The following is a 26,193-nucleotide window of genomic DNA, read 5'->3' as shown; positions in this document are numbered from 1 at the left end:
GAAACAGAGGGAACTGAAGACGGGATAGCTTTCAGACAGCGATCCTGTCTTCTTTTGTAACATCTGTTCCCTCTATCCCAACCATACCTCCCATTCCCCAGCACAACTCCAATGGCCGCCCCCGCCACATTCCCAGCCTCAGGTGAGATGGTGAGAGGTCAAAGCCCACTGAATTGGGAGGGTGGTGGTGTTCCCTGGGCCCTCAAGGGAACCCACTGCGTCCACAACTCTCCCTCCGCCACAACCGCCGCCGCTAAGCTCTGCTTGAGGAGTCCCAATGGTGTGGGGAAGCTAGCTTCTGGCTTCAGGGCTGGAGTGGTGTTCCTGGAGGGAGTGTTTGGGGAGGGTATAAATGTCTCACCCAAAGCCAACTCCCCTTTCCTCAGCTGCTGCTGCCTCTGCCTTTGCCTTGAGTCCCAATGGTGAGGGGAAGCTAGCTGCTGGCTCTGGCTTCTGGCTTCAGGGCTGGAGTGGTGTTCCTGGAGGGAGTGTTTGGGGAGGGTATACTATCTAAAATTACTGTCTTGCCACTGCCAGCATATCTGTGTTGCCAGCGGAGGCAGTGGCAGCAGCAGTGGCAAGATAAGAAGGTCACAAATGTAGGGGGAAATGACAATGGCAAGGGAAAGTGACAAAGTCTGCAGTGGTGGTGACCATGAGAGGAGGTGGCTTTTAGCTCTGAATTGCCTATTTCTGAATGGCTAGCTTCATGGATGTAGGCAATCTTTAGAGCCAAAGCACTGTGACCAGAATGATTTGGATAGGAAGACAATTTCAGTTTAGTAAGTGTGAATGCTCTGCAGCACACATTTCACAGGATTTTTTTTTTTGGACTATGGCTCCCATAGTACTACCACCCTGCCAGCATAGCCAGTGAATTTGGGGAGTTATAGTCCAAAACCCTAATTTTTCAAAGCACTGAATGTTATATAATAAGGGAATGCTGGGAATAATCTTTCTCAGAAAGGGCTAAGGCATCTAAGAAATAATTTGATATACCTCCCCCATAGTTTTAAACATTCCCACAAAAACTATAATTTGCAGCTTTTCTGATGGAAGCCATGAGAATTAAACCAATTATGTTAGAATAAATCACTTTCTTCACCAGGGTATTGTAGCAATGAGAAAACAGAAATGAAAGCCACCCCATCAGGAGATGGACTTGTGCCCTTAGAATTTCACAAATGGAGGCAGAAAATAGGGAAATGCAGTGGACAGCATAACATTAGAATGCATGGCTATCTGAATTATAAATCCTATAACACTTAACCACTGGTAATGCTGGAGCAGATGGGAATTGGAGTCTAATGTCATATGGAAGCTGCAGGCTCCCTAGCCTTGATATAAAAGAAACAGTTGTTGACCATGGAGAGAATGGCTGAATAGTGTTAAATTTTGACATTATCTGTAACTAATTTGAGGATTAGTTTGGCTCAGCGAAAGGTGTGTTTTTGACTACCCCAATTTTGGCAGTGAGGTTAAGGAGTATTTATTTTACTCCAATGAATTTTGAGTGTTCTTCCAGAAAATAGCAATGTCAAATGGACTTCCAGCTTCATGGGTTTAATTAAAATAGGTTAGTCAGGTACAAGCAGGGATAGTATTTCACCCTGAAATATGGGAGAGAGAGAGAGAGAGAGAGAGAGAGAGGTGCCCCTCACTGTTTGAACCATAAACTCTCTGTGGGGTTAACCAATGGCTGTGATGTTATATTCTCCTACAAAGATGCCAGACAGAGGGGAAAATTCTACACACCTCCAGATTTGTTATGAGAGGGACTGGGCTCACAGGATCCAAAATGTCAGTAAGGCCATCACTGAATGTGTACTCCACAGTTTCTGTCCCAATGATAGTCCAGCAGGAGCTGTCATTCAGCAACTCCTGATTTGTTTCCTTTGGGCATGGAGCTGCCTGTATAATAATCAACAGCAGTGCTGGTTATTTAAAGACAAAGATTTGAACTATGTCAAAGGTGAGCCAAACGTAGCTTGTATACCACACATGGCTCTAAGACAAACAAAAAAACCAAGCTTCATTTATATACCACTTCATACCGCCTAAACAGTGTTTAAGCGGTTTACAACTGTAAGCTAATTTGCCCCCAACAGTCTGGGTACTCATTTTAGCAACCTCGGAAGGATGCAAGCCTGAGTTGAGCTTGAGCCCTTTTTCTGGTCTTGAACTCTCAGCCTTGTGGTTTTGAGTGAGTGGCTGCAGTACAGACACTTAACCACTGTGCGACCAGGGCTCCTCATGAAATCCGTAGGCCTCCCCCAAACCATGCCACAAAGAACTTTTTCTTTTTTTCTTTTTTTCAATTTACTGCCAAATGTTTAATGTGGTGATAAAGTGGTGGTGACAGGTGGCTTATGGCAAGTTCATGGGAAAGTGGGGAAGGAGGAGAGAAACTCCAGCTTGTTTGAAACTAAGGCTTATTGCTATTAATGGTTAAATCACAGATGAGGAAAGGCAACTCATAAACTACACGTGGCACCATCTCCTAATCCGTGCCCCCACAAGCTGGCCAGGAGACTTGCAAAACCCACTATCTTAACCTTCTTTTTTAATGATCCCCAAAGTACCACCTCCAGACCACCTAAACCATCAAAAATCATGGCACTTTGAGTAGAGCTGCCCCAGGTTGAGGACTGCGGCTTAGATTTTGTAACACGAACTCTTATGTATGCCCCACATACAATTTCTTAGGATTCTAAGTTGTGTGGGAAGTCTTCACAAGTACAGGTGGTCCCCCCCCCCCCCCCCACTTTAGAAGTTCTCCTTTCCACTCATGGAGGGTGATGAGGACAGTGGTGGAGGAGTCTTGAAAGCAGGTGTTAGAGGTGATATCCAGGAGGCTGTAATTTTTTAAGTACTAAGTTAAGTTACTTGGCTTTTGGATATCCCCATTTACAAGGCAGGAAGAAAACTACGTTTACCATATTTTATAACCCCTATTGATCATGTGAACACCAGAGGCCTAGCATAAGTTGATGCAGTTGGCTTTTTGATATTGTGTAAGCAACTGGATGTGTTGAAAGTGCATTTTATCCAAATGCATTTGGATACAATGAATGGTGATTTCAGAAGATATTCTGGTGCTATGATATAGTCTATGGACACTGAAATTATTTGCTTGTCACTTGTTGCTTTTTTATTTTTTTGGTCTGTACTTCTTGTTTGTGCAGTACTTATATTGTTTTGAAAAAGTGCAATTTATCCACCACAGTGAGAGGGCAAACAAACTCCCAATACCGTCCACTACTAGGGTCATGCAAGGGATTTGTCTCTTCTGCATCTTATTACCTTGAACTGGATCACTTTTTCTGTTGAGAGGCAGAGGTACATCCCATCACTGCCATGTAACTGGAAAGCACATTTATGCAACTGGGAGATAGGCTCATCCACATCCAACATCACCGATTGCTTAGCAACTTTTCGAATGATCTGGGGAGATAAAACTCTGGACTAACAACAGATCACACACACACCCTTTGCCTTCAGAAGGGGATGCAGTAATTTAAACCCCTGTCCCTGGTTTCTGCACTTGAGTGCAGAGAAATGCTCTTTTACTCATGTATCATCTTTAAAATACAACTGGACTGAGCTATTAGGCAGTACCTTGACATGTTATCAATGATTATCAAAAAGTTGTGATGCTCTCAGCTACTTTTAACAACTGCATGGATGTTTTTTGTAGGCACAAAGAGCAATAAAAACCTGGTGCAGGTAGGCACAGACTGCATGAATCTTTACTCAAGAGATGATACCCCATAGGTAAGTGGAGGGGGGGAGGGATTCTTCACAAGAAAGAGACAGTTCCTATTTAGGGGCTTTCCCAGAAGGTGAGTTTATACTTCCAGAAGGTCTACAGTAGGAATGGGCAAGATGTGGCTTTCCAGATATTGGTGGACTGCAACTTCCAGCATTCCTCAGTTATGTCTGGCTAGGGCCGGTGGGTACTGTAGTTCAGAAACATCTGGAAAGCTGCAGTTTGCCCAGTAGTCTACAAAGCTTTGCTGTGCCATCTTATCATGCTGCAGACCTGACCTTGGACCTATGACTGCACAGCACTAGCTCAAGCAGGTTTTACCAAGCTGGTAAGGCTTCATGTATGGCCTCACTATACATGCATGTAGCTAGCACCACTGTGTGCAAAAAGGGCCATCACTAGAAAGCTGGCTGCCAGGCCACAACAGCTACAAACACAGTGGTGGTGTGAAATAGTTATGGGTCTTTATTGGTGGAGAGACTACCTGTGTTGACAAAATCATGGATCTGAAGGGATACTCAGGGTATAGCCAATTCCTTAATGATTAGATAAAAAGTCTCACAAGAAAGATATTGCAAGGTGGGATGGATGAGATGGCGAGCTTCCAATATGGTAAAAAGATATTTAAAAATATGATTTCTTAAAAGTCATAGAATGGTAATGCCTCAGGGTGAGCAAGGATTTGTGTCTTTTGTCACTAATGATGTCACAAGCACTATACAATAGGGTCCCATGAGGTTTTGTTGCCAAAAGGTATAATGGCACCTGACTGAAAGTTGTAAGGTGTTTAGCTGACATCGTTTTCCAGGAAAATACTGCACTAGTGTTTAATTGGTGTTCTGCTGTACTGTACATGAACTGGCCTCTACTTGCCTATGTGACCTTAAGACCTCTACCAAAAGATATTCACCTATAGAGACCAGGCATATGGTACGTTGGATGTTCTCCTCTCCTTGTAGTTAGACTACAGATACCACCATATCTAACAGGGTGCTAGCTATTTGTGTTTTATAAAATGACAATACAGAATTACTGAGCATGGAAATAGGAGATGATGCAATTTTCAAAGAATGCAGTCAAAACTTGGAATTTACACTACATGGTGTATGTTCCCAATAATCCTAAAAAGATACCCTCCTTCATGGTTTTTCTTCCAATTTATTGTGAAGCCTTACCAGAGGTGGCAATGCAATGCCAGTGGCTGTGCATATAAGCCGAACAATGGACCCATAGCGAATGTAACCTTCCCGCAGTGGAAATTCACTCCGGGACTGGGAACAAAACTCATCTGCTTGACAAGTGAAAAGAGAAGGGAAAAAATAACAGTAGGGGGAAAAGCCGAAAGGCAAAGAGTGTGTGGGGTTTTTAAAACAAAAAAAAAATTAGTCCTTACTTGATAAAAAATTTTTTTGAAAACAAACAAGCAGACAAATCAACATAGTATTGAAACTGGGTTTAAGTTATGTTAGGTTAGTTTTGGTTCATTGCTCACTTTTGCATGGATAAATTTCCTCTAGAGAACAATGGAATAGACAGAGGAGCAGAGAGAGTGCATGAGAGAGCAAGTGCTGGCTCTATCTTGTTGTTGGTTGGCTCCATCTGGGGATCTAACTGAAGTTACATGCTTGCTGGTGGCAGATGGCTGCTTCCATGTCAGTGGGGTGGCAATCTGCTCCATGTTTTACTCTAACCTTTATAGAAATTATCAGAACTGCTGAATCCCAGCCATGGGTTCAGCATGTTAGATGGTTTATTTGAACTTGAGACAGAAATTCAAAATAGATTCACCTCTCCCCAACATAGAAACCACTAGTGCACACTGTTACTTCCATGGAGTATGAATACAGCCTGCTTCTATGTGTGCTCTGTTTGCATATTTATTGCCTCTGCTTCTGTTCTATTTGAGCATAAAGCAAACATCACAAAAATACTGTAATTTCTATTGCTCCACGCTGCTGTTTCTCTCTTTCCCTCTCTACATTTTTCTTTTTCTTTCCTATCTCTCTTCCCTTTAGCTGAGGCATTTGCCACCAGCTTCTCCAGTCCCACGCTGTTTCTAGTCTAATAGGGCTGGCCAAAGACATTTTGAAGGTTCAGATGGTCTTTACAGACGCTGACAGGACAAGCAACTAAATATTGACACTGACGATGGGATAGCACCCTCCACTTCATGTGAGGGCAGGATTTTGTATTAGGGAATGCAAAACAGGCTGCCTGGAACATACAACTCTATCTCCCAACAGAGAACAGTTAAGGGAGTTGCCATTGCTGTCCCTCCCCACCTGCAACCTTAACTAGGGCTGCTGCAGCACCTCAGAATTAAGGTAGGCTGACACCACTTTAACTGCCATACTCAGTGCTATGGAATCCTGGGATTTGTAGTTTGATGTGGCATCTGAGCTTTCTCACAGAGAGAGTTAAATATGTCACCAAACTACAAATCTCAGAATTCCATAGCATTGAGCCATAGCAGTTAAAGCAGTGTCAAACTGCAGTGTAGATACAGCCTATGTCTAATGATAAGACTGGCCCTACACTATAGCCCTTCCAGAGTGATCTCTGTATAAAGAAAATATCTTACTTTCATTACCTCCCATTAACACACATCAATTGGCAATCCTGGCCAGTTAAGAAGTTTTATTTTATCAGATGTGTAAATGTGATCTGGCATGGGAATAATGTTACAGTGATAGTCTCATGTAGAATAACCAGACAATAATCTCACAACATGGGCCCCCATCTAACCATAATATATCCAAAAAGCAGACACTAACCTCACAATGATCCCCTTCTTCGCAATGTTATATCCATCCCTTGCATAAAACTGCCATCTGCATAACATTTTAATGTTATACACCAATTCACTCATTTATAAAGCTCATTTATAACTTAAATGGTGACTTTATAAATGATGCATTTTGGTTGTCTGACTAATGGCCAAACTTTAATCAAGTATTCTTATTTTTGGTAGGTTGCCACCCACTTGTGGGCACAGTTCCACTGAGTACATTGACACCACAGCTAGCAGGACAGAATCGCCAGTCTCCAACATGAATGGCTGAAAACGAACATGTCATTAGCAAGCCTCACCCAGATAAAGTGTAAATGCTGCCCACTGCCTGGCACTTGCAGTGAAGGTACCACCCTCGACAGAAAGGTAACGGGTGCTGACAGTTTGGGAGCGCAGGCGGTTGAAGAGAGAGACCTTTGATCCAGATGAAATACACACTGTTGAAAATGAAAGTCAGGAAACTAAGTAAAAGAAATGTCAGTGACAAGGCTGAGAACAACAGAGGAGTAGTTTTCCCTTGTAAAGTGAAATACGTTTCTCTGTAGCCTGTCCCAGCTTAATGGTCTTCTTCAACTGCAACCATTCTATGGTCCCATCTAGCTAGAGATTTGAGCCCTTGCTATTTTTTTTCCTTGCTCCCCCAGCTAGTCTTCCCAGGTTTTTTGAATACAGGACAGCCAGATCTGTTGCTAGGCCAGCCCAAACCTGGACAGTACACATGACATAGGCCTATATAAAGCTGTGGTTGTCCAAATCAAAACTGGAGATGACTCCTTTCCCTTTAATGGCTACATAGAAGAGGAGATTTCAGCAGGTGTTGATTGTCTCGCAACCATATAGCAAGCAACACATGTTAAAATTCTCTCTTCTACACAACCATTAAAACTATCAGGAGCAGCCTTTTGTACAACTAATGAGTCTTTATTGCCTGTTCAGGTCCAAGTTGCTAAAAAAACAAAACAAAAACTTTTATTACAACCAGAGCAGCTTATTATTGTCCTCAGTTGCTTGGAAAGCTATTCTGCCTCCTACCCCAACTACACTCATCCCTCCACATTCGCTGGGGTTAGGGGCACAGGATCCGCGTGAATGCGGAAAAACCACAAATAACAAAAATATTCTGTTTTTATCTGAGCTAACACCTCTCTAGGAATCTCTAGGTCCTCCAGTGCAACTCTGTGGTCAACATCTGCCCGGCGTTGACCACAGAATTGCTCTGGAGGATCTACAAATGTCTTCTGTAGTGTTCCCTCTAGGAATTTCTAGGTCTGTGGTGGCAAACCTATGGTATGTGTGCCAGAGATGGCATGCAAAGATTTTTTTCAGGGCACATGGAGGGCGAGGAAGAGGAGGAACAGGCGCGCTCCTGTTCCTCTTCTTCCTGGCTATCCCAGGCCTTTAGCTGTCTCCAGAGAGGCAGCTCAAGGCCCAGGAGGGTGTGGGGGGAAGAGGAGGAACAGGCATAGGCCTATTCCTCCTCTCCTCCTCTAGCCTTCCAGAGAGGTGGCTGAAGGCCTGGGTGGGTGCTGGAGGAGAAAGAGACATGTAGCTGTTCCTCTTCTTTCTCCCTCACCTCCAGGCCTTTAGCTGGAGGGCAGAAGTTCCGTCCCCCCAGGAAGTACCGCTTCTGGCATCCGGTAACACCTGGTGCCAGAATGCCTTTAGTTTGGGCATTCGGTCCCTAAAATGTTCACCATCACTGCTCTAGGTCCTTCAGTGTGACTTTTAGTTAAAGCTGACCATAGAGTTGCGTTGGAGGACGTAGATATTCCTAGAAAGAACATATTAATAAAATCCATGAATAATCAAATCCACAAAAGTCAAAGCTGCATATGTGGAGGGAAGAGTGTACTATGTGTCATATATTCAATTTCATAGGGAACAGAGAAGTGAAGGGGGTGGCAGATAACATTACCTTCCCTGCTAATGAGAGAAACCTGGCATGTCAACCCTAGAAACCCTGGCTCCCATAGTTTTAATGACTATGTGTTCAATACAGATGGACAGCCCACAGCATTTGGTATGTAAATGGAGGCCATTTTGCTGCATACCAAAATACAGGGGGGACATTTTGTTGTGACTGCACCTAGTGCCTACTCTTCCTGCACTCACCAGATCAGATAACAGCAATAGCAAGTACATTTCAATACCGCTTATCAGTGCACTTAAGCACTCTCTAAGAGCTTTACAGTGTGTAAACTAATTGTCCCCAACTTGCAACCATATGGTTTGTGAGTGAGTGGCTGCAGTACAATCATTTAACCACTGTGCCACAAGGGCTCCTATAATACATATGGGATTTGGAGCTGCTCTGACCCAAAGACAAAAATATATAAAAAATTGTTTGGCCTCAGTTCCCCTTCTAGGCTGCCAGGCCCTGGTAATTTGTACTAGTTCCCCTGACCCTTGTTAGCCTTGGCTTCTGGCAAGATGGCTGCCTGCATCTCAAATATCCCCATTCCATCTCAATAAGATTAATAAGGTAGGGAAGAGAAGAGGCACTTCTCATGACAGTTCACATTAGGATTGCCAGAGTGAAAACTGGAGACAGCTCCTGTACCTTTAATGACAGTGTGAGAGATGCAGCTAGGTAACACCATAAAGGCACTCAGATTCTGTCTGATCTTTGAAGTTAAGCAAGGTCAGCTCTGGTTAGTATTTGGATGTGAGACTGCCAATGAATACCAGATGCTGTTGGCTATATTTCAGAGGAAGGAACTGGCAAAAACATATCTGAGTATTTCTTGCCTAAGGAAACCCTATGAAATTCATGGGGTTGCCATAGGTCGAAGTGTCTTGGAGGCACATACCCACACAGTTAACTAGGAACATATGCTGAAATCTCTTCTTCTCTGCAGCCATTAAAGATCAAGGAGCTTCTCCAATTCTTATTTGGGCAACCCTAGTCCTCATAGCCATGACCCCAAGCAGAGTTCAAACATGCAGGACAATGTGCTTTGTTTTAAATCAGCCAACCAATTCAAGCAGTTCTAATCTCTATCAGGAGCAGCCTTTTGTACAGCTAACGAGCCTTAATTGCCTGTTCAAGTCCAATCCACTCCAAAAAGCTTTAGGCTAAAACAAGAGCAGCTCATTATTGTCCTCAATTGCTTGGAAAACCCATTTTCCCTTCCAACTATGTGGCTTATATTCACTCTCAGAGGGAAGAGAAAAGGGAATGGAGTGGGTGGGAGATGATATCAGCTTTCCTACTAATGAGAAAAACCTGGTGTGTCAACCCTAGAAGCCCTGGCTCCACTATGCCACTATTTGTGGAAGAGTATCACATAAAAGTACTGTCATGAAGCAGCTATCCTACGATTGCACAATTATGAATGGTTTCGACATGCTTTCATGTCCATTTTTTTATTTAAAAAGTGTTGCTCCAGACACTAATTTTTGTGCATCACTCATCCCAGGTGGACTTACAGTCTGTGTTCTTCAGAGACTGCTTCTTCTGTGAAGGCTTAGATATCACTTTGATTAGCTTGCTGTGAAAAGTGCCAATTTCCTGCCCGTTGCCGAAGAAGAGCCTCAAGACCAACCGGAAGTGTCTCCTCTTGTCGGAGTCTGAGATATACAAGGCTTTGGCACAGCTGAATTCCTGCATTGAAGAGAGTAAGTGTCATGAGGTGGAACTGGGCCTGCTACCTTGGGTTTAGGCATGACTGCATGAGGACAGGGAGAGCTTACGGTTAGATAACACTGTTTCGGGTTATGTCCTTGGCAAGGGCAAAGCATGATTTGAAGCAAACAAAATGCAACTATCAGTGGCCTTACCATGAGGCAAAGTAAGGCTGTTAGCTTTAGTCCCAGGTATTAAGGGACACATATATCTGCCCTATAACCCCCTCTGCACCCTCTCAGCTACCTTTCTGCTGTCCCATGTAATGGAGGATTCTGTTCTGTCACCAGTACTGAAATAAGATTTAGCGGTCAGTTTGGCCCAGTATACACCGTCAGCAAAACACTGCCCCTCTTTGCTGTGCAGCATTGCTGCAGCAACCAAGTTGCATGGCAAAGCTGTGCAGCAAAAAAGGAGCCACCTAGAGTGGCGCCTTTTTGCGGCATCCTAAGGGCTGCTTCCATTAAGAGATGTGTGGGCGCTCAGATGCCCACATGTCATCTACATGCTCCCCGTGTGGGTGGTGCTGCTCAATAATGGCGCCGCCCGCCCGTCATAGGGCTGAGGAGCGTGCGGTTGGTGATCGCTCTCAAGCCCTACTATCGCCACCAGGACGCCACTTCCTGCCGGTGTGTACCAGCTTTTATACATGGAATTGGGGGACAGAGCATTTTGTTCTTTGCTTCAAGTAGCTCAGAATGTTTTCATTTGGCATTGGCCACAGTCTTTCTAGGAAAGACTGAAGCTAGTAACTGCTTGCACAAGAAGCCACTTTGATACTTTATATTTATTCACGAGTAGAGCTCAGAGCAGATACTTTTTTGGACTTCTACTCCCAAAATTTCACAGCAAACATTGGAAGTTCTGGGAATGAAAAATAAATAGTAACTTTTTCATGCTCTGCATCTTGAGTAATGATGGGGTGCTTGGTTCAAATGAATTTACTTTATTCTCTACCAGATGAATGAAATACAAAAATACTTCATTCATCTAGATGACCAGTACTATCTGCTCTGACTAGCAGCAAATCTCTATTAGCTGAAGGCTTTCACATCACCTACTACGTGATCCTTTAAACTAGAGATGCAAGGGATGGAAACTGCAATCCTCTCCTTGCCAAAGATATGTTGCACTAATCCCTGAAGCATGGCTCATCCCTTTACTCTGTCCATCAAACCCATCATTATCTGCCTGAACTGGCAATGGCTCTCCATGATCTTAGCTGGAGGTCTATCCTAGTCCTGGTGCTTGGTTTCCTTTAACTAGAAACCTGAACCTGGCACCATTTGCTTGAAAATCATTCAAATAAATTTCATTATTCTAGCCAAAGGGCAAATAATACTGTAATGGATCAATACCATTATGTAAAAGTTTAAAATTTCAGTTCCTGAGTCGTAGCAGGAAGGAATACAGGGACAAAATGTTATTCAGATTAAATCTTTGTTTCTCTGTTGCAGTTTTTAACAATATTATCTAGTTCTCACTTTCTAATTTTTCTAACTTTCTGAGACAAAGAGAGCTGCTTTGTGTGATATGTAGTGATTAGTGTCACTGGTTTCTGCAAGAGCCCAATACTCCACGAGCCAGCAACACTTTCAAAAATCTCTCTAGGTTCAGTGCACAAAGGATAGATTAAATGAGAAAATCCTAAACCCTCTGCTTGCTTTGGATCATAATACAAAGAATCTTTCTCCATTGGTACATTCATATAACATCTGTCCAAGACTGCAGTTGGCATGGATTGAAAAGATAATTCAGTAAAAGGGAAATGTCCTCTGTCCTGGATTGGTCCTCTCATTAAGCAGAGTGAGGGAGACATTTCTGGTTACAGAAGTCATCCTCACAATTCCCCCAAATCAGCCTGCTCTGTGTCCTGCTAATATACCCTACTGTTCTCAGCAACAGTAAAAGCTATTCAGTTACCAGTGTGGAAACAAAATTTGACTACCATTTAGCCATATTCTTATGTGAAATGGAATGTATCTTCTTGGTCTTTGCCTTAGGTGGTAAAATGTCTTGGATCAGCCCTGCCTTTACCACTGAGATATGAGTTCATGGCCATCTTGTCCCACATTTCCCCTCCACAGCAGCTGCATGTGCTACATCTTCTCCACAAATGTACATAGGAATAAATATTCTAGTTAGTGGCTATGGTGACCAGGGGTTTCTAGGAAATGTAGCCCAAACAACAACAACCACAAAAATCAAATCTTCCAAGATCTGCCCCTTAGTGGCACAAACACTGCACTGGATACTGGCAGAAGTGGAATTCGGAAATTCCTTCCTAGTCTGAAAAGTATCAGTCAATACCCATTTCAAACAATATTGTGTATGCTTCACATGAGGCATATCTACACAGGCCAAATGAACTGGTTTCCCCTCGCCCTCATGGTGCCCTGTCTTTTGGATGTACACAATTAATCCAGGCCATCCCTTCCTTAAACTGAATTTTAAAAATTTGCTTTTTGCTTCAGATTTTCCAGGAAAGTCCAGAAGGTCCACAGCAATGTTAGGTGGCTGCCTTCATGCATGTTCCACTTTGTTACCTGGTACCAGCACCGGTGTGAGTTGCTTTCTCTGAAGTCACAAGAAGACAGCCAGCCATGTGTTTGACACTGGGTGCCTAGTTTTCAACTTCAGAGGGTGTGACTAGTGCCACAGGCAGCAGCACTGGACAGTACATTAGGATGCATGTGTAGACAGCTGCCCAGTATCACTGCCGAGTTGCCGGTGTAGATATGCCCTAGTCTGTGATTTAAAAAAGTACAGTAGCCCTTCCACATTCACTGGGGTTAGGGATGAAGGATTCTCATGAATGTGGAAAACCCGCAAATTAAAAAAAATTATTGTTATTACTTAAGAATACCTCTCTAGGTCGTCCAGTGCAATTCTATGGACAACATCTGCCAGAAGCTGATCATAGAATCATGCCAGAGGACCATACAGGAAAAGAGATTCCATGTAAACATTAGGAAGAACTTCCTGGAAGTAAGAGCTGTTTGACAGTGGAACACACTCCCTCAGAGAGTGGTGGAGTCTCCTTCTTTGGAGATCTTTAAACAGAGGCAGGATAGCCATTGGTCAGAGGTGCTTTGAATGTGAGTTCCTGCATGGCAGGGGGTTGGACTGGATGGCCCTTGTGGTCTATTCCAACTCTATGATTCTATGACCTAAAATGTCTACAGAAGTGTTTTCTCGAGGTATGTCTAGGCTTTACAGTACAACCCTATGGTCAGCTTCTGACAGAATTGTGCTGGAGGATCTAGAGATTTCTAGAGAGAACATATCAATCAAATTCACAAATAGTCAAATCCATAAAAGTAAAAGCCACAAGTGTGGAGGGCCAACTGTATTTGGTTTACTGTATTTTACACAGACAAAGAGAAAAAAATATTGCTGGCCATGACATATACATTCATCTCACTGACATCACCAGTAAAAACATTTTCAGGTTTTCAAAAACCTGGGGAAAAAAACACATTTGATCAAAGACAATGGTAAGATTTTTAAAAAGAAAGTGTATATTGTGGATGACATAATCCATAGTCTTCTTAAAAATTATTTTTGCCTTCAGCCCAAAGAGAGCACATTAGTGTCTATGTCTTCATTGTTGCCTTTGTCTCAGAGCATGTATTCAATAGCTTAACTCCTACAGCTAATACCAAGACTGAGCAAAATGATACCCTTGATTGAATCAAGTGAAGTTTGAGATTTTGAGTTACATAGAACACTTCTTCACAGACAGAATCAAACATTTTGAAGAAACAAACGAAGTAGTGTAGATGTGTTTCAGCTGTTAATAACATCAAAGGAGTGTCTTCAAATTACAAAGCAGGAAGGATTTAACATGACCTGAGTTAACTGGATTACAAACAAAAGGGACCCTTGCATATTACACAGTTATAGCACTATGTTCTATAGGCTACATCCTATGGAATCCTGAGATTTGTAGTTTGGTGAAGTACTAGAGCTCTTTGGCTGAGAATTCTACATACCCATCCCTAAACTGCAAATCCCAGGATTGAATAGCATGATGCCATGAAAGTTAAAGTGAAATATAGTGCTATAAATGTGTAGTGTATAGTTTGAGAAGGCCCTAACCTTGATGGAGTGATCTGTCCACAAATAGCAGGCAATATTCACTGAATGGGATGTGTGTGTGTGTTGTGGGGGTTTTTTAAAATAAAAAAATCAATAAAAGAAATACTGTTTAAAGAAACAACTTTGAAATGGACCATTTCATAGGATTCCTTCATGTACAGTCATATCAACATGAGCTACCATTAGCTCAGCTTGTCACCAGCAAGACTGAAATGCGGGAAAGTAAAGCTTCTATTAGAGCTCATAATGGTCCCCATTCAGAGTCCTTTGAGGTTCATTTAAAGGGGAATGTGATTAGAGATGTTATTACAGGTGGAATGAAAAACTTGAGGATGGGGAAGACTTTATTTATGTTGGGGTTAGGGAAATCCAAATGGAAATGAACATTCCTGTGCAATTTACTCTGCATAATGCAAGGAATCTCCTAGGTTTACAATTCCCAGTCATCTTGGCGCGCCTTCTGTTCTGATAGCCTTTGCATTCACAATGAGTTAAGCACTGCAAACACAAAGGTTCTTTCTGTCGCCTCTCTGGCCCTCTCTTCCTTCTTGCATTCTTCCAAGGCTTGAGATAATGTCACAGGCATTTTAGTTCTGTATAAAGGTGCCAAGCTGTCACTCTCACTCTTGAACTTTGGGGACTATTTAGGATTGAGTGGTTTTTTCATACTTATCTGCCAATGAAAGAAGGTACTTTCATTTGGCAGCAACCAGTATCAGTGTTCATCAGCAGATTCCTACTGCTTTGCAAATTCTGTAATCCCTGGCAGACCACTGATCACACAGAGCCAGCTGTAGAAAGACAAAGGCAACAATGAAGACAGATGGTTTTCTTTGAAGCCACTGGGAATCTGACTTTTATTTGGCTTCTATATGATAGATGATGGCGGTGTGAAGGAATAAACAGTTGACTTAAAAGGCAGGAGAACCTAAGAATGCTGCTGTAGCTGAAAGCAGAAGAGAACTGTTCTCTAGAAACTGGGTAACACTGTGTGGATAGTGGCATCATATAGTTTGGTCACTAGGTAGCACTAGACTTGATTATATTTGAATGAACTCAGAGCAATTCTGTTCTGCTCTTGCTGGAGAGAGACAACAGCTCTCTTGTCTAGCTTCCTGACTGGCTTGTTCTGTAAGTATTCCATGATAGCTTCAAAGACTCCTCAGAAAGTGAAAACCCACTTGGTTTCAGACTCAGTGCTGGGAGGCTCAAAATTGGCAGGTAGGTTGTTATTAACTTTGCCTACCTGGAGATACTTGAAGAAAAAGAGCAAGTGATTTTCCTTATCCATTATCACTGAAAAACCTTTAAATACTGTATAAACAGTCTTAAAAGCACATGGTGTACTTAAAGGTCCCCTCTATTTGTTCAGTGTAGCTTACTCCTAAGTAAATGTGCTAGGATAGATGATATGCAGCCTTTGTTATTCCTGAGAGGGCTCAATTACTTTCCTTATCTTGATATTTCCTAGTGCTTGGTCACTTTTAACTGATAATAACTGAAGAGGCGCCACTACATATGAGTGTTGGCAGGATATTTTTGCCAAAACATTTCCGGGGTGGGGTGGGGGCTCAATCCCTTTTGTCTAGTCTTAAGAAAATCAAGCCTCCCCTCCTTTCCGGGTTCCATATACTGAAGGTATATCTGATAACAATTGAAGAGGCTCCACTACATACGAGTCTTTGTGGTATATTTTTGCCAAACCATTTCTGGGGTGGGGTAAGGGGGGTCAATCCCCCTTGTCTAGTTTTAGAGCAGCTCAAGCCTCCTCTCCCTTTCCTCCATTCTGGGCTCCATATATTGAGGGTATATCTGTTCAATAAAGACCTGCAGATAATCATGGTTCTCCAATGAAGGTCATCTTATGTTATCTGTGAACTCCCAGCATCTTATGTGGGTGCTCAAAATATATGAATTGACTAAGCTATGGCTAAACTGCAAAATCTGAGCTTCTTTATCTCTTGGCTTACATGATGGTTTGGCCTCATCTCACAATGCTGTGTATATCCATGCTGGCAGCTCAATTCATGCCCAGCCCACCTTCCATGTATGTCCTGGGTGGGCAAAGTCTAGGTATCACTTAAATGCAATTCTGATCAACCCCAACTATCATAGCTAATGGTACAGATTACTGAATGTTGCAGTTCAGCACTACTGTAGAGTTACTTTTGCCCAGCCCTGATGTAGCTCAAACCTTCTACTTCATTCATAAAAGAAGATGAATGACAACCAATTAACCTAGGAAATAAACTTAATTACAGAAGAAGCATGATCAGAAGGCTGAAGAAGACTGTGATAAATGAAATTGTATGGCTGAGATGACAAGACACTACAAAAGCCAGATGTTCTAGGCAGCAAAGTAAGACTGGTGCAGAAATCTAGACCAAAGGAGGTTATCATCTTGCAAAAGGAAACCAGTTTTACACAGACTAAGAATTCTTCCCTGAAGATCAAAGCATGACAACAGGGCATTGCTGACAGTTCTGCAGATTTTTTTTAAAAAAAATACGTCTAGCTGCAAACCTCTAGGGCAATGTAACAAATAACACAATGTCCCGTTGAAGCAGGACACAGATTGACCCAATGAACTAAGCTGTTGATAGTGCCACAGTCTTGCGTGGGCAGTGAATTTTCATCTTTTCCTGCTGTTGGGAGACTCCTGTAATGGTTTTTGCACACAAGTGTCTCCATTTCTTCCACCATATATTACTGTGACCTTTGCCAACTTGTCGCCTAAAATTAGACGAGACTTCATTCAAAGGACAGAATGCCTGTCTATGGACAAATTCCCTGTAAATTTCCACTGCCTGAATGTAAAAGGCATGCAAATAACCAAAGGCTAAAATCAAAGCCTTTTCAGTTTCTTGAGCAATATGGACTTGAGCCATGAAGGATCTTCCCCCCCACAAGTTACTAGAAGTTTACAATCTAACAGGGGTGTTGCCTTTTCCTGTTGAGGCACTGCTTGGTCTCTTTAGGGACTTGTAACTCCTGATACTGGGCCCATTGCTTTGGCAGTCCCTTGGGTAAGCACACATTAAGATGTCAGATTTGTTGTTTGCCTAAAATCATATTAATGGCAAATCATTTGGTGTTCCAGTGACATAATCTGTTTATTTATAGAAGCTAGTCCCGCATCCTTTTAATCTGATGGTAATATTCTGGTGGCTTGTTCCAAAGAGGCTCTGTGCATAAGAAATTCAAAAGGGAAAAGAGAGTAAAGAGTACAAGCCCTGTCATGTCAACTTTGCACCACATTCAGATATTATATCTGATAATGGGGTTTCTTTGGAAAGTTATTTTTATTGGATTGCTCATCCCTCACTTGTGAAGGTCCAGGAAAAATGTTCTAGCTTGGTAGTATAAAGTGTTTCAGCCATATTGCCCCCTATTTAGAGATATATAAACTCAACTAACCCAATTGGCATTGCAGAAATAATGCAGTTTGACACCACTTTAACTGCCATGGCTTAATGCTATGGAATTCTGGGATTTGTAGTTTTGTGAGATATATAGCCTTCTCAGTCTAGCTCTGGTGCCACAACAAACTACAAACCCCAGGATTCCATAACATTGAGCCATGGTGGTTAAAGCGGTGTCAAACTGCTTTATTTCTGCAGTGCAGATGCAGCCGTGATGTATGTGATTTCTAACAAAAGGGTTATAAGTGTATACAGTCAGCCCTCCATATACATGGATTTTTTTAAATCCACGGATTCAAGCATGCACAGTTTGAAAAATAATCAAAAACATATAAATTCCAAAAAGCAAACCTTAATTTGCCATTTTATGTAAGGGTCACCAATACTATCCATTATATTTAATGACAATTGAACCTCCTTGGATTTTGGTATCCACGGGGGGGGGGGGGGTTGGAACCAAACCCCAGCATATAACAAGGACCCACTATACTCCCCCCCCCCAGAAGCTTAAATGTCTGCAAGAGTCTGTTTGCTTGTATCAGACTTCCCATGCTTTGGAATCATGGGGGGGGGGGCTCTTTACTCATGTTACATTATGGGATCAGAAAGGAGCGAGACTCCTCTGTAGTGACGCCCCAACTGTGGAACAACCTCCCCATGGAGGTGTGACTAGAACTGACATTGTATTCTTTTCAGCATCAAATCAAAACCTCTTTGAACACCCAGAAGTTTTGAATGGGTTAACATAAGTTATCTAGGATATGTATTTGCTGCATGTGTCATTTTAATGCTTTCTTCTACCCAAATGCTATTTGCACTGGGAATTCCTCACAGTGCAATCAGTAAGTTAATAAGAAATTAAAATTAGATGACAACAGGGGAACTGTTGATGGGCAAAGAACAGCTCTCAGACTACATGGGCACCCCAAGACTATTTCTGTAGCACTCCTTGCTCCTGACTGCTTTGGCCACCCCTTTTCTAGCTGAATTGCCTCCAGGTGTGGTAATTCATCCTTTTGGAAGTCTGCAGGCTCCACCTCATGCACCACTTGAGATTAAAATGCCTGTTTTCAAAACTAGAGTTGGCTTTCTCACCACTTCTGGTATTTTAAAATTTTTGCTGGCATTATTGGCCATTACTGCAGCCCTCCAAGGCAGAAAATTTGTCCTTAGAGCCACAGTAGTTGCCCACCATTCTGCTAAGATCAAAATTCTCAGCCGCTCTCCCATTTGCTCTTTTGCACTCTTAAAAGTGCACATGAAATGCAGAGATGCATATATATATATAATGTCATGTCCAGTTTGTCCCTGGGACAGAATAAGCCTCTGCATTGCCATGCACAGTGCAAGACAGATGGAAAGGCAGATTTCCAGCTATACTGTATGCAGAATGAATGAGGATCACACTGGCTTGGCTGCAGGTAGCATGCGCTATCTATTCCCTGCTAAAATTCATGTACATTGGATCAGAGCCGAGAAAAGACAATTTGGAGATTGCAGCTCCCAGAATTCCCCAGCCAACAGAGGAAGTGGTCCTGCTGGGAGGGGAATTCTTGGAGGTGCAATTTCACAAACTAATTTTTTCCATACAGTGGTTGCATTGGCTGGTTTAGGCTGCTGCCACACTTCAGCATTAATACAGTTTGACACCACTATAACTGTCATGGCTTCATCCTATGGAATCCTGGGATCTGTAGTTTGTTGTGGCAGCAGGGCTCTCTGATAGAGAAGACTAAACATCTCCCAAAACTACAAAACCCTGAATTCCATAGCATCGAGCTATTGCAGTTAAAGTGATATTGAACTGCATTAATTCTGCATCGATGCAGCCTTAGATACAGCACCACCTAATGTATGTGGGAGGTAAATGTTTGGATCTCTGTTTTCTTCCCCATGCACTGTGAAATCTTGTATAGATTTGTACACATAACACCTCCACTTGCTGGATGAGGATGACTGCTCTTCAGTATTTGGCACAAATCCCTTTGTGCTTTTTCTTTTTGTGAAATGTTACTATAAGATTTTGTGGCTATGATTTATTTCAGTTTTCACCACTAAGCTACTGTTCAAGGAAACCGAAATTTCAACCAAAGCATCTTGAGCGACAGGGACTTGAACCATGAAATGCCCTGCGTCTTCTTTTCTCAATTGTTGGCACAGATATATCTGCATGTTTCAGTGCCCACTATTGGGAATACATTAATTTCCACTGTGTATGGTATGTGTCAGAGGTAAAAGATCATACTGTAAAGTATTTAATGTAAAACACTTCAAAAATGGTATGTATGGGGCAGGGCACACTCAAACCAATGAAAGTTAAGCCCTTTAATATCATGCTGAGTTAAAATGTGAAGCATATGTATTGGATTAGACATGTGTTTCACTCTCTATTTGAAATTAATGTATTTTCTCTGGATTGTATCCCAAATCACTGGAAATTTCAGAAGACAGTAAAAAGCAGTAGTTTTAAGAAGAATGAACATAAAAATCCTAAACTGTAGTCCTGCTATATGTCCTGCTATACAGAGAATTCTATTTGAAGGGATTGAAGATGACCGTTTGAAACCACCTTCTAAATGACATTCTGTCCAATCCAAACCATTTAACAATAAAGAAATATTAAGAAGGGAGTGCAAGAGTTTTGGAATTGTTCACCAGCACTCAGCAGGCACATAGGGCCCCTGGTCACAGTCTTTCCCACTATGCTGAGATGCGCTGCATATCTATTTGACTTCCAGCCATTATTTCTAAGTTTGCTTCATAAGTACAAATTAGCACAAGCACATCTTATTCAAATCTGTGTCCTCTTTCTGATGATGTATTTCCTTCTTTTTTTTTTTTTTTGGCTGAGCTCCCATCTAAAAAGGCAGGTCAGACTATCCTCTAGCACTGAGATCCAGCATTAGAAAATGTTATATAATCAGTATTTCATACAAATCTGCCTCCAACAGAAAAACATTAGAAGGCTTACCTTGGAGTCTGACAATTCCTCAAAGTTTAGCTTCTGGGTCTCCACATGGCCGCTGCCCATGCTGTCAAGTCCTATATACCCACAAACCTTGGAACTGGACTCTGTTAGATCTTTGGCTGGTGAAAGAAAGAAGTAAGACAGATATTGCAACAGCTCCAGAAAAAGTGAAAAATAAGTCATTCACCCTTGTTTACTTGTTTGCACTGTAGTTGTGAAAGGAGAAAACTGTAGGGAGGTGTGGCAACCTTTTCATTTATTTTATTTACATTGTTCTGTTCTTCCATCAGAGAACTCGAGGTAGGTGTAAACCCAGATACAGAGGCCAGTTACAGACAGCCAAAATAAAGCTGCTTCGAGTCACAGTGGAGATATGGTGTTTCAATGATGCATGCGTCCTAAGAGTCCAGAACTCACACCAAAGCCATGCTCCAGCCCTAAGGACTGGAGCATGGCTTTGGTGTGGCTTCTGGACTCTTAGGACGCATGCATCATTGAAACCCCATATGTCCACTGTGACTCGAAGCAGCTTTATTTTGGCTGTCTGTAACAGGCCAGAGTTACCTCTTTTGCTACTTTGTGTAATTAAACTGAAGCAACTGTTCTGTAGTATGAAAGTGTAGTAGAGTATTAGTTGTCCATCATCTTGTTTCCCACTTGGGCCAGTCCCATGTCTCTGTTAAGTCCCAGTGAGTGGTATTTAATGGTAAACTGTCCTGTACCTGCATGTTTTATATTTGTATACATTCTCAACCATATTGTCCTTGTCCTAATGATGGTTGATTATTTTTCAGTTTCACTGAATAGCTTCACTGGCCAGCTTCACTGCCTACTGGTTCATTTCTGGGCACAATTCTTAGTGCTGGTTATGATCTATATAGCCCTATATGGCTTAGGTCCAGACTATCTGAAAGATCATAACTCTCTGTATAAACCTGAAAAAATGCTAAGGTCTTTAGGGGAAAGGTTTCTCTTGGGCCCACCACTATCATAGACTCACCTGGCGAGGACATGAAAGACAGCCTTTTTGGTGGCTGCTCCAACCCCCTGGAAGTCCCTTCTGCAGGAAGCTAGACTGGCCCCCTCCTTCTCTCATTTCGCGGGCAGGCCAAGACAGTATTGTTTAAGCAGGCTTTTAATGGTTACACAGGAAAGGGGTTTATTTAGATGTATGCTTTATTTGTTGTAACTTTTGGACTGCTTTTAAAATGTTTTTATAGTGTTTAATATGGGAATTTTTAATTGTTTTAAATTTTTTTATTGAAAAAGTTTTTAATTTGTTATTTCTGGAAGCTGCCTTGGGTCCTACTCTGGAGGAAAGGTGACATATAAATGAAGTAAATAAATAAATACCAAAGAGTTTGTATCAAAAAATTTTGTGGTTGGAACATCCTAACTTTTCTCCCCATTTCAAAAGAATGTGTGGAGTCCCCTATAAAAGAGTGTGGTGAACACAGATTTCCCCTTTTAAAATTAGTGCTAATATTTGTATCACAATCAGTTACTCCTGGACCCTTGATGTGTCAGCAAGTCTTGAGACGGTAAAACTTTTTCTGTGGTCTGGACATATTTTCAGAAGCTAGCACCACAACTTGCAGACCAACAGCTCCTGGCTGTTTTGTGGTGTTTTTTCAGGCTGCCATTTGGATGTGGATTGCTCTGTGTTCACTACAGTCAATAATGTCAAGTCAACTAGGAAAGAGAGGCCAAAATAAATCTTGATTTAAGTAGACACATCTTCTCTTGATTCTTGGATTCTCCTTGGTGACATATTGCCAAAGCTGATCAGAGAAGCATGGGCAGACTTAGGCTAAATGAACAATAACTGCATGGCTTAGAACAGGAACAGGAAACTTATGGCCCTCCAGATGTTGCTAGAATCCTGTTCCCATACCATTAGCTTTGCTGGATAGGACTGATAGGTACAAAAGTCCAACAGAAAGCCACAGGTTCTCCAGCCCCTGGAAAAATAGGGAATTCAATTATGTGAGAGCATGGCAATACACAACTTGGCCAGGGTAGCAGTAAGGAGAAGGATACAAATCTTAATCTTTGTATAGTACTTTCAAGAATTCAAAAGACTTTACAAGCATTATTAAGTTGCAGTCTTCACAAGAATCCCTAATTTAAACTATTATTAATAATCCCCCCTTCTGTTGCAGAATGAAGGCTCTGAGAGAGAAACTTGCCCAAAGCTACTAGTATATTAACTGAGCTGAGATTCTAATATGTAGTTCAGGTGCATTCCCACTATGATTTAAAGCGAATTGCTGATCGGATTATAGGACCATTGTTCCCATTAGAAACTGGTTGTGATCCTACTTTGATTGGTTTTTGTCACAATAAAATAAGGCAAACGCAAAAAAACTGTTTTTTTCAGACACTCTCTGCGCTTACATCACAGGTGATGCACAGATGGTTGACATGGATTTCGAAGTGGCACAAATTAGTGGGGACAACAATCATGCCCAAAAAGAAGTGATTACAAGGGGATAATGAAGAGATCCGCTTTCATAGTAGGAATGACAGACCTTTTGGAATCAATTTACCAACACAGAGCGAAGGCGAATCACAAACCAGTTTAAATGTAAGTGGGAATGAGTGTTAACCATTCTCTCAGAACACCATGAGATAGATGCATAGCATTGAGAATCAGCAACTGAACTGCTTGAAGTTTAGAATTAGAGAGGGGCTTGGTCCCAATCATATTCCTTGAGACAAGGGAAGGCCTGTACTGTGAGTATAGGGTAAGTAGCAGATGGCTAAATCAATACTACTTCTTCTTCTTCTACTACTACTACTAATAATAATAATGAATAGGGACATACTTCCAAGACCATGAAAACTAGACACCTGGAACTTGACATGCATATAAAGAAGACCCGTAGAGTTTGCACCTCAAGGTTATATGATTTTTGAGAATTTCCCCCCTGCTTTTTCATTACTGTGTCTATATGGCCATGGAACAACACTATAATGCATATATTGGTTAAAGTACAGCTATAATCTCCCTTCTAGCTAATGTGTGTATATGTGCCTTCAAGTCATCTGGAAACCCCATGAATTTAATAGGATTTCCTTAGACAAGGAATATTCAGAAGTGGTTTTGCCAGTTCCTTCCTCTGAAATATAGCCTACAGCACCTGATATTCATTGGTGGTCTCCCATTCAAGTACTAATCAGAGCTGACTTTGCTTAGCTTCCAAGTTCAGATGAAATCTGATGCCTTTAGGAAATTTAGGCCCTTTCTAGCTAATATATGTTTATAAGGAGACATTAACAATTGATTAAAGCAAGAGTTACTATGCTTCTCCCAGAAAGTCTTCAGCCTATTGCTGTTAAATGTTCTCCACTGAGATTCTTAGAATTGAATAGAGATGTAGGACCTTGACACACATACACAAGTAGCTGTGTGAGAGCTGCTAAGCAACAGGGCAATCACTTATGCATTAAAAGAAAAAAGAACACAGATGTGCATAAATCTTGCATATGCTGATTCATACAAATAGATGCACATTCAAAACTACTTACTGTAGTTCAGATCATGGGTGATATAATAATGACTTGTGAGCCACATGCAGCCCCAAGACCTTTTGGTACCTCCCAGGAACCACCAACTAGTATCCAAGTATCACTTACAAGGTGAGTTTTCTGGGGGTAATATCAGAAGAGCTACAAGACATAATTACATGATAAAAATACAGCTCATATGGACAGGATCCTGTCCATGTTTGTTTTTTCCAAGTGAACTGAAACCAGACTGGCAGAGAGGATGGGTATTAATCAGCTGAGAAATATTCATGTAGCTGGTTGTGATATTGTATACTACATTTGTATACTACAGCCATGTTTGATGTAAGGGATATTGGAAATCTAATCATAATTTGGTTTCCTAGAAGGAGAAATAAAGAACAAGCCATCAAACCTTCAATTTAATTCTGTTCCTTCAGAATTAATGGAGATTGAGGTTAAGGTGATGGCAGCCATTTTGCATGGCATTGGTCAGCACTATCATTAAAATGTTTTTTTCTCTGCCCTTATTCTGAAAATATAGGCTCTTGGTGTATCTACATTACAGAGTTATCATAACTGGATACCACTTTAAACTTCATGGTTCCATCATATGGAATATTATGAATTATAGTCCCATTTTCTTGAACTACGGTACTAGAGATTTTTCTCAGAACATTTTAAGTAATTCCCCAAACTACAAATCTCAGGATCCCAAAGACTGAGCCATGACAGTTTGCATGGTACTGAACCTGGTGTAGTGTAGTCTCCCTCTTACTCTGTCACTGGTAGCTGAAGTGTGCTACTCCTACCCCCTATGGAATGGACACAGCCAAGAACATTTAATCTTCCTTCAGTTCCATTCATATGGCTTCTACCTGGGTTATACCTTTAATCTCTTCCTTCTTTTCTTTCCAGCCTGGTCCAGTGAGATAAACACAAGGTGGTGGGCAGAAAAACCTGTCAGGTAAAAGAAATATTTGGTCAGTGGAGCAATATCTGAGTTTTACTGGACCAATATATCACCCATATTTTGTAAAAGATACCAAAAAAATGAAATGTATAGCTTTAGTCTATGTCTAGCCCTTATTTCATTTACATGCACAAGAACCCTTTAATTAGAAAAAAAAATCATTTTACAGATATGAAACTGATCCTGAAGGAGCTCTTTGTCCAGTGTCAATAAATTAATTCATCCAAACTTTAAATGTAGATTGAAGGCCAACATACCCTATTGAATCTACCTTTCATCTGGTTTCTAACCATATGTAATGTTTGATTATGAAATATAAATTGGTTTATCTTTTTGAAAATCATAAGGACATCTCTAAAACCAGAGAACATAAATTGGGCCAGAAAAGCTATTCTAGTATAAACTGTGACATTGTCGAAAAGATTAAAACCAGTGGATTTTGCTGAGGGAGCTCCTTCATTGACTCTTCCTCCAACTACTACAAAGGCTGGAATCTTATTGGTTAACCTCAGCTAGAATAGATCCATTTAATCAAATGTTGAATGTGAAGTCGAAGGCTTTCATGGCCAGCATCCATAGTTTTTCCCACAAAAAAAAAAGTTGAATGGTGAGGCAATACATAGCTTATTCCAAGTGAGCTTTACTCTCATCTGAACAAACAATAGGATTTGAAAGAGCCTCCAATGTTGTAAGCTGCCTTGAGGTTTGTGCCTGGAGAAAGATGGGGTGTTTTAATTAATTAATTAATTAGACGTGATTTTTTTTTCAGGCAATGTCTGAAGCTGCAAGAGAATTTGGAAAAGTTGGTTGTTGAGACTACAACTTAAGAAATCTCCCAGGCAGCATGATGACAGACTGTGGGGTTTGGGGAGCTGTGTTTCAAAAAGTTAATTCTCTCCTCTCTGATCTGTGATCATACCAAGAGACAAGTGAGCCTGTCTAGCAGAGAGGAGAGAATTAACTTTTTGAAACACAGCTCCCCAAACTCCACAGTCTGTCATCATGCTGCCTGGGAGATTTCTTAAGTTGTAGTC

The 26,193-nt window shown here is 41.5% G+C and overlaps 1 protein-coding gene across 1 annotated transcript in view; it reads right to left on the bottom strand.

Annotated features, from left to right (window-relative positions):
- RBPJL (recombination signal binding protein for immunoglobulin kappa J region like) overlaps positions 1–26,193 on the bottom strand; it is a 233,698-nt gene that overhangs the window by 7,380 nt on the left and 200,125 nt on the right. Inside the window, exons 3-9 of the mRNA XM_042462511.1 lie at positions 25,076–25,146; positions 20,680–20,795; positions 9,990–10,164; positions 6,860–6,997; positions 4,945–5,057; positions 3,304–3,444; positions 1,756–1,911 (exon numbers count right to left, since the gene is read on the bottom strand). Of these exons, the coding sequence (XP_042318445.1) occupies positions 1,756–1,911; positions 3,304–3,444; positions 4,945–5,057; positions 6,860–6,997; positions 9,990–10,164; positions 20,680–20,795; positions 25,076–25,146 (910 nt within the window). The remainder of the gene's footprint in view (positions 1–1,755; positions 1,912–3,303; positions 3,445–4,944; positions 5,058–6,859; positions 6,998–9,989; positions 10,165–20,679; positions 20,796–25,075; positions 25,147–26,193) is intronic.

The sequence above is a fragment of the Sceloporus undulatus genome, chromosome 4 (assembly GCF_019175285.1).
Source record: "Sceloporus undulatus isolate JIND9_A2432 ecotype Alabama chromosome 4, SceUnd_v1.1, whole genome shotgun sequence".
NCBI classification, from domain to species: Eukaryota; Metazoa; Chordata; class Lepidosauria; order Squamata; family Phrynosomatidae; genus Sceloporus; species Sceloporus undulatus.
Note: the sequence above shows the minus strand (reverse complement) of the source record. Positions and strands in the feature narration are given on the sequence as shown.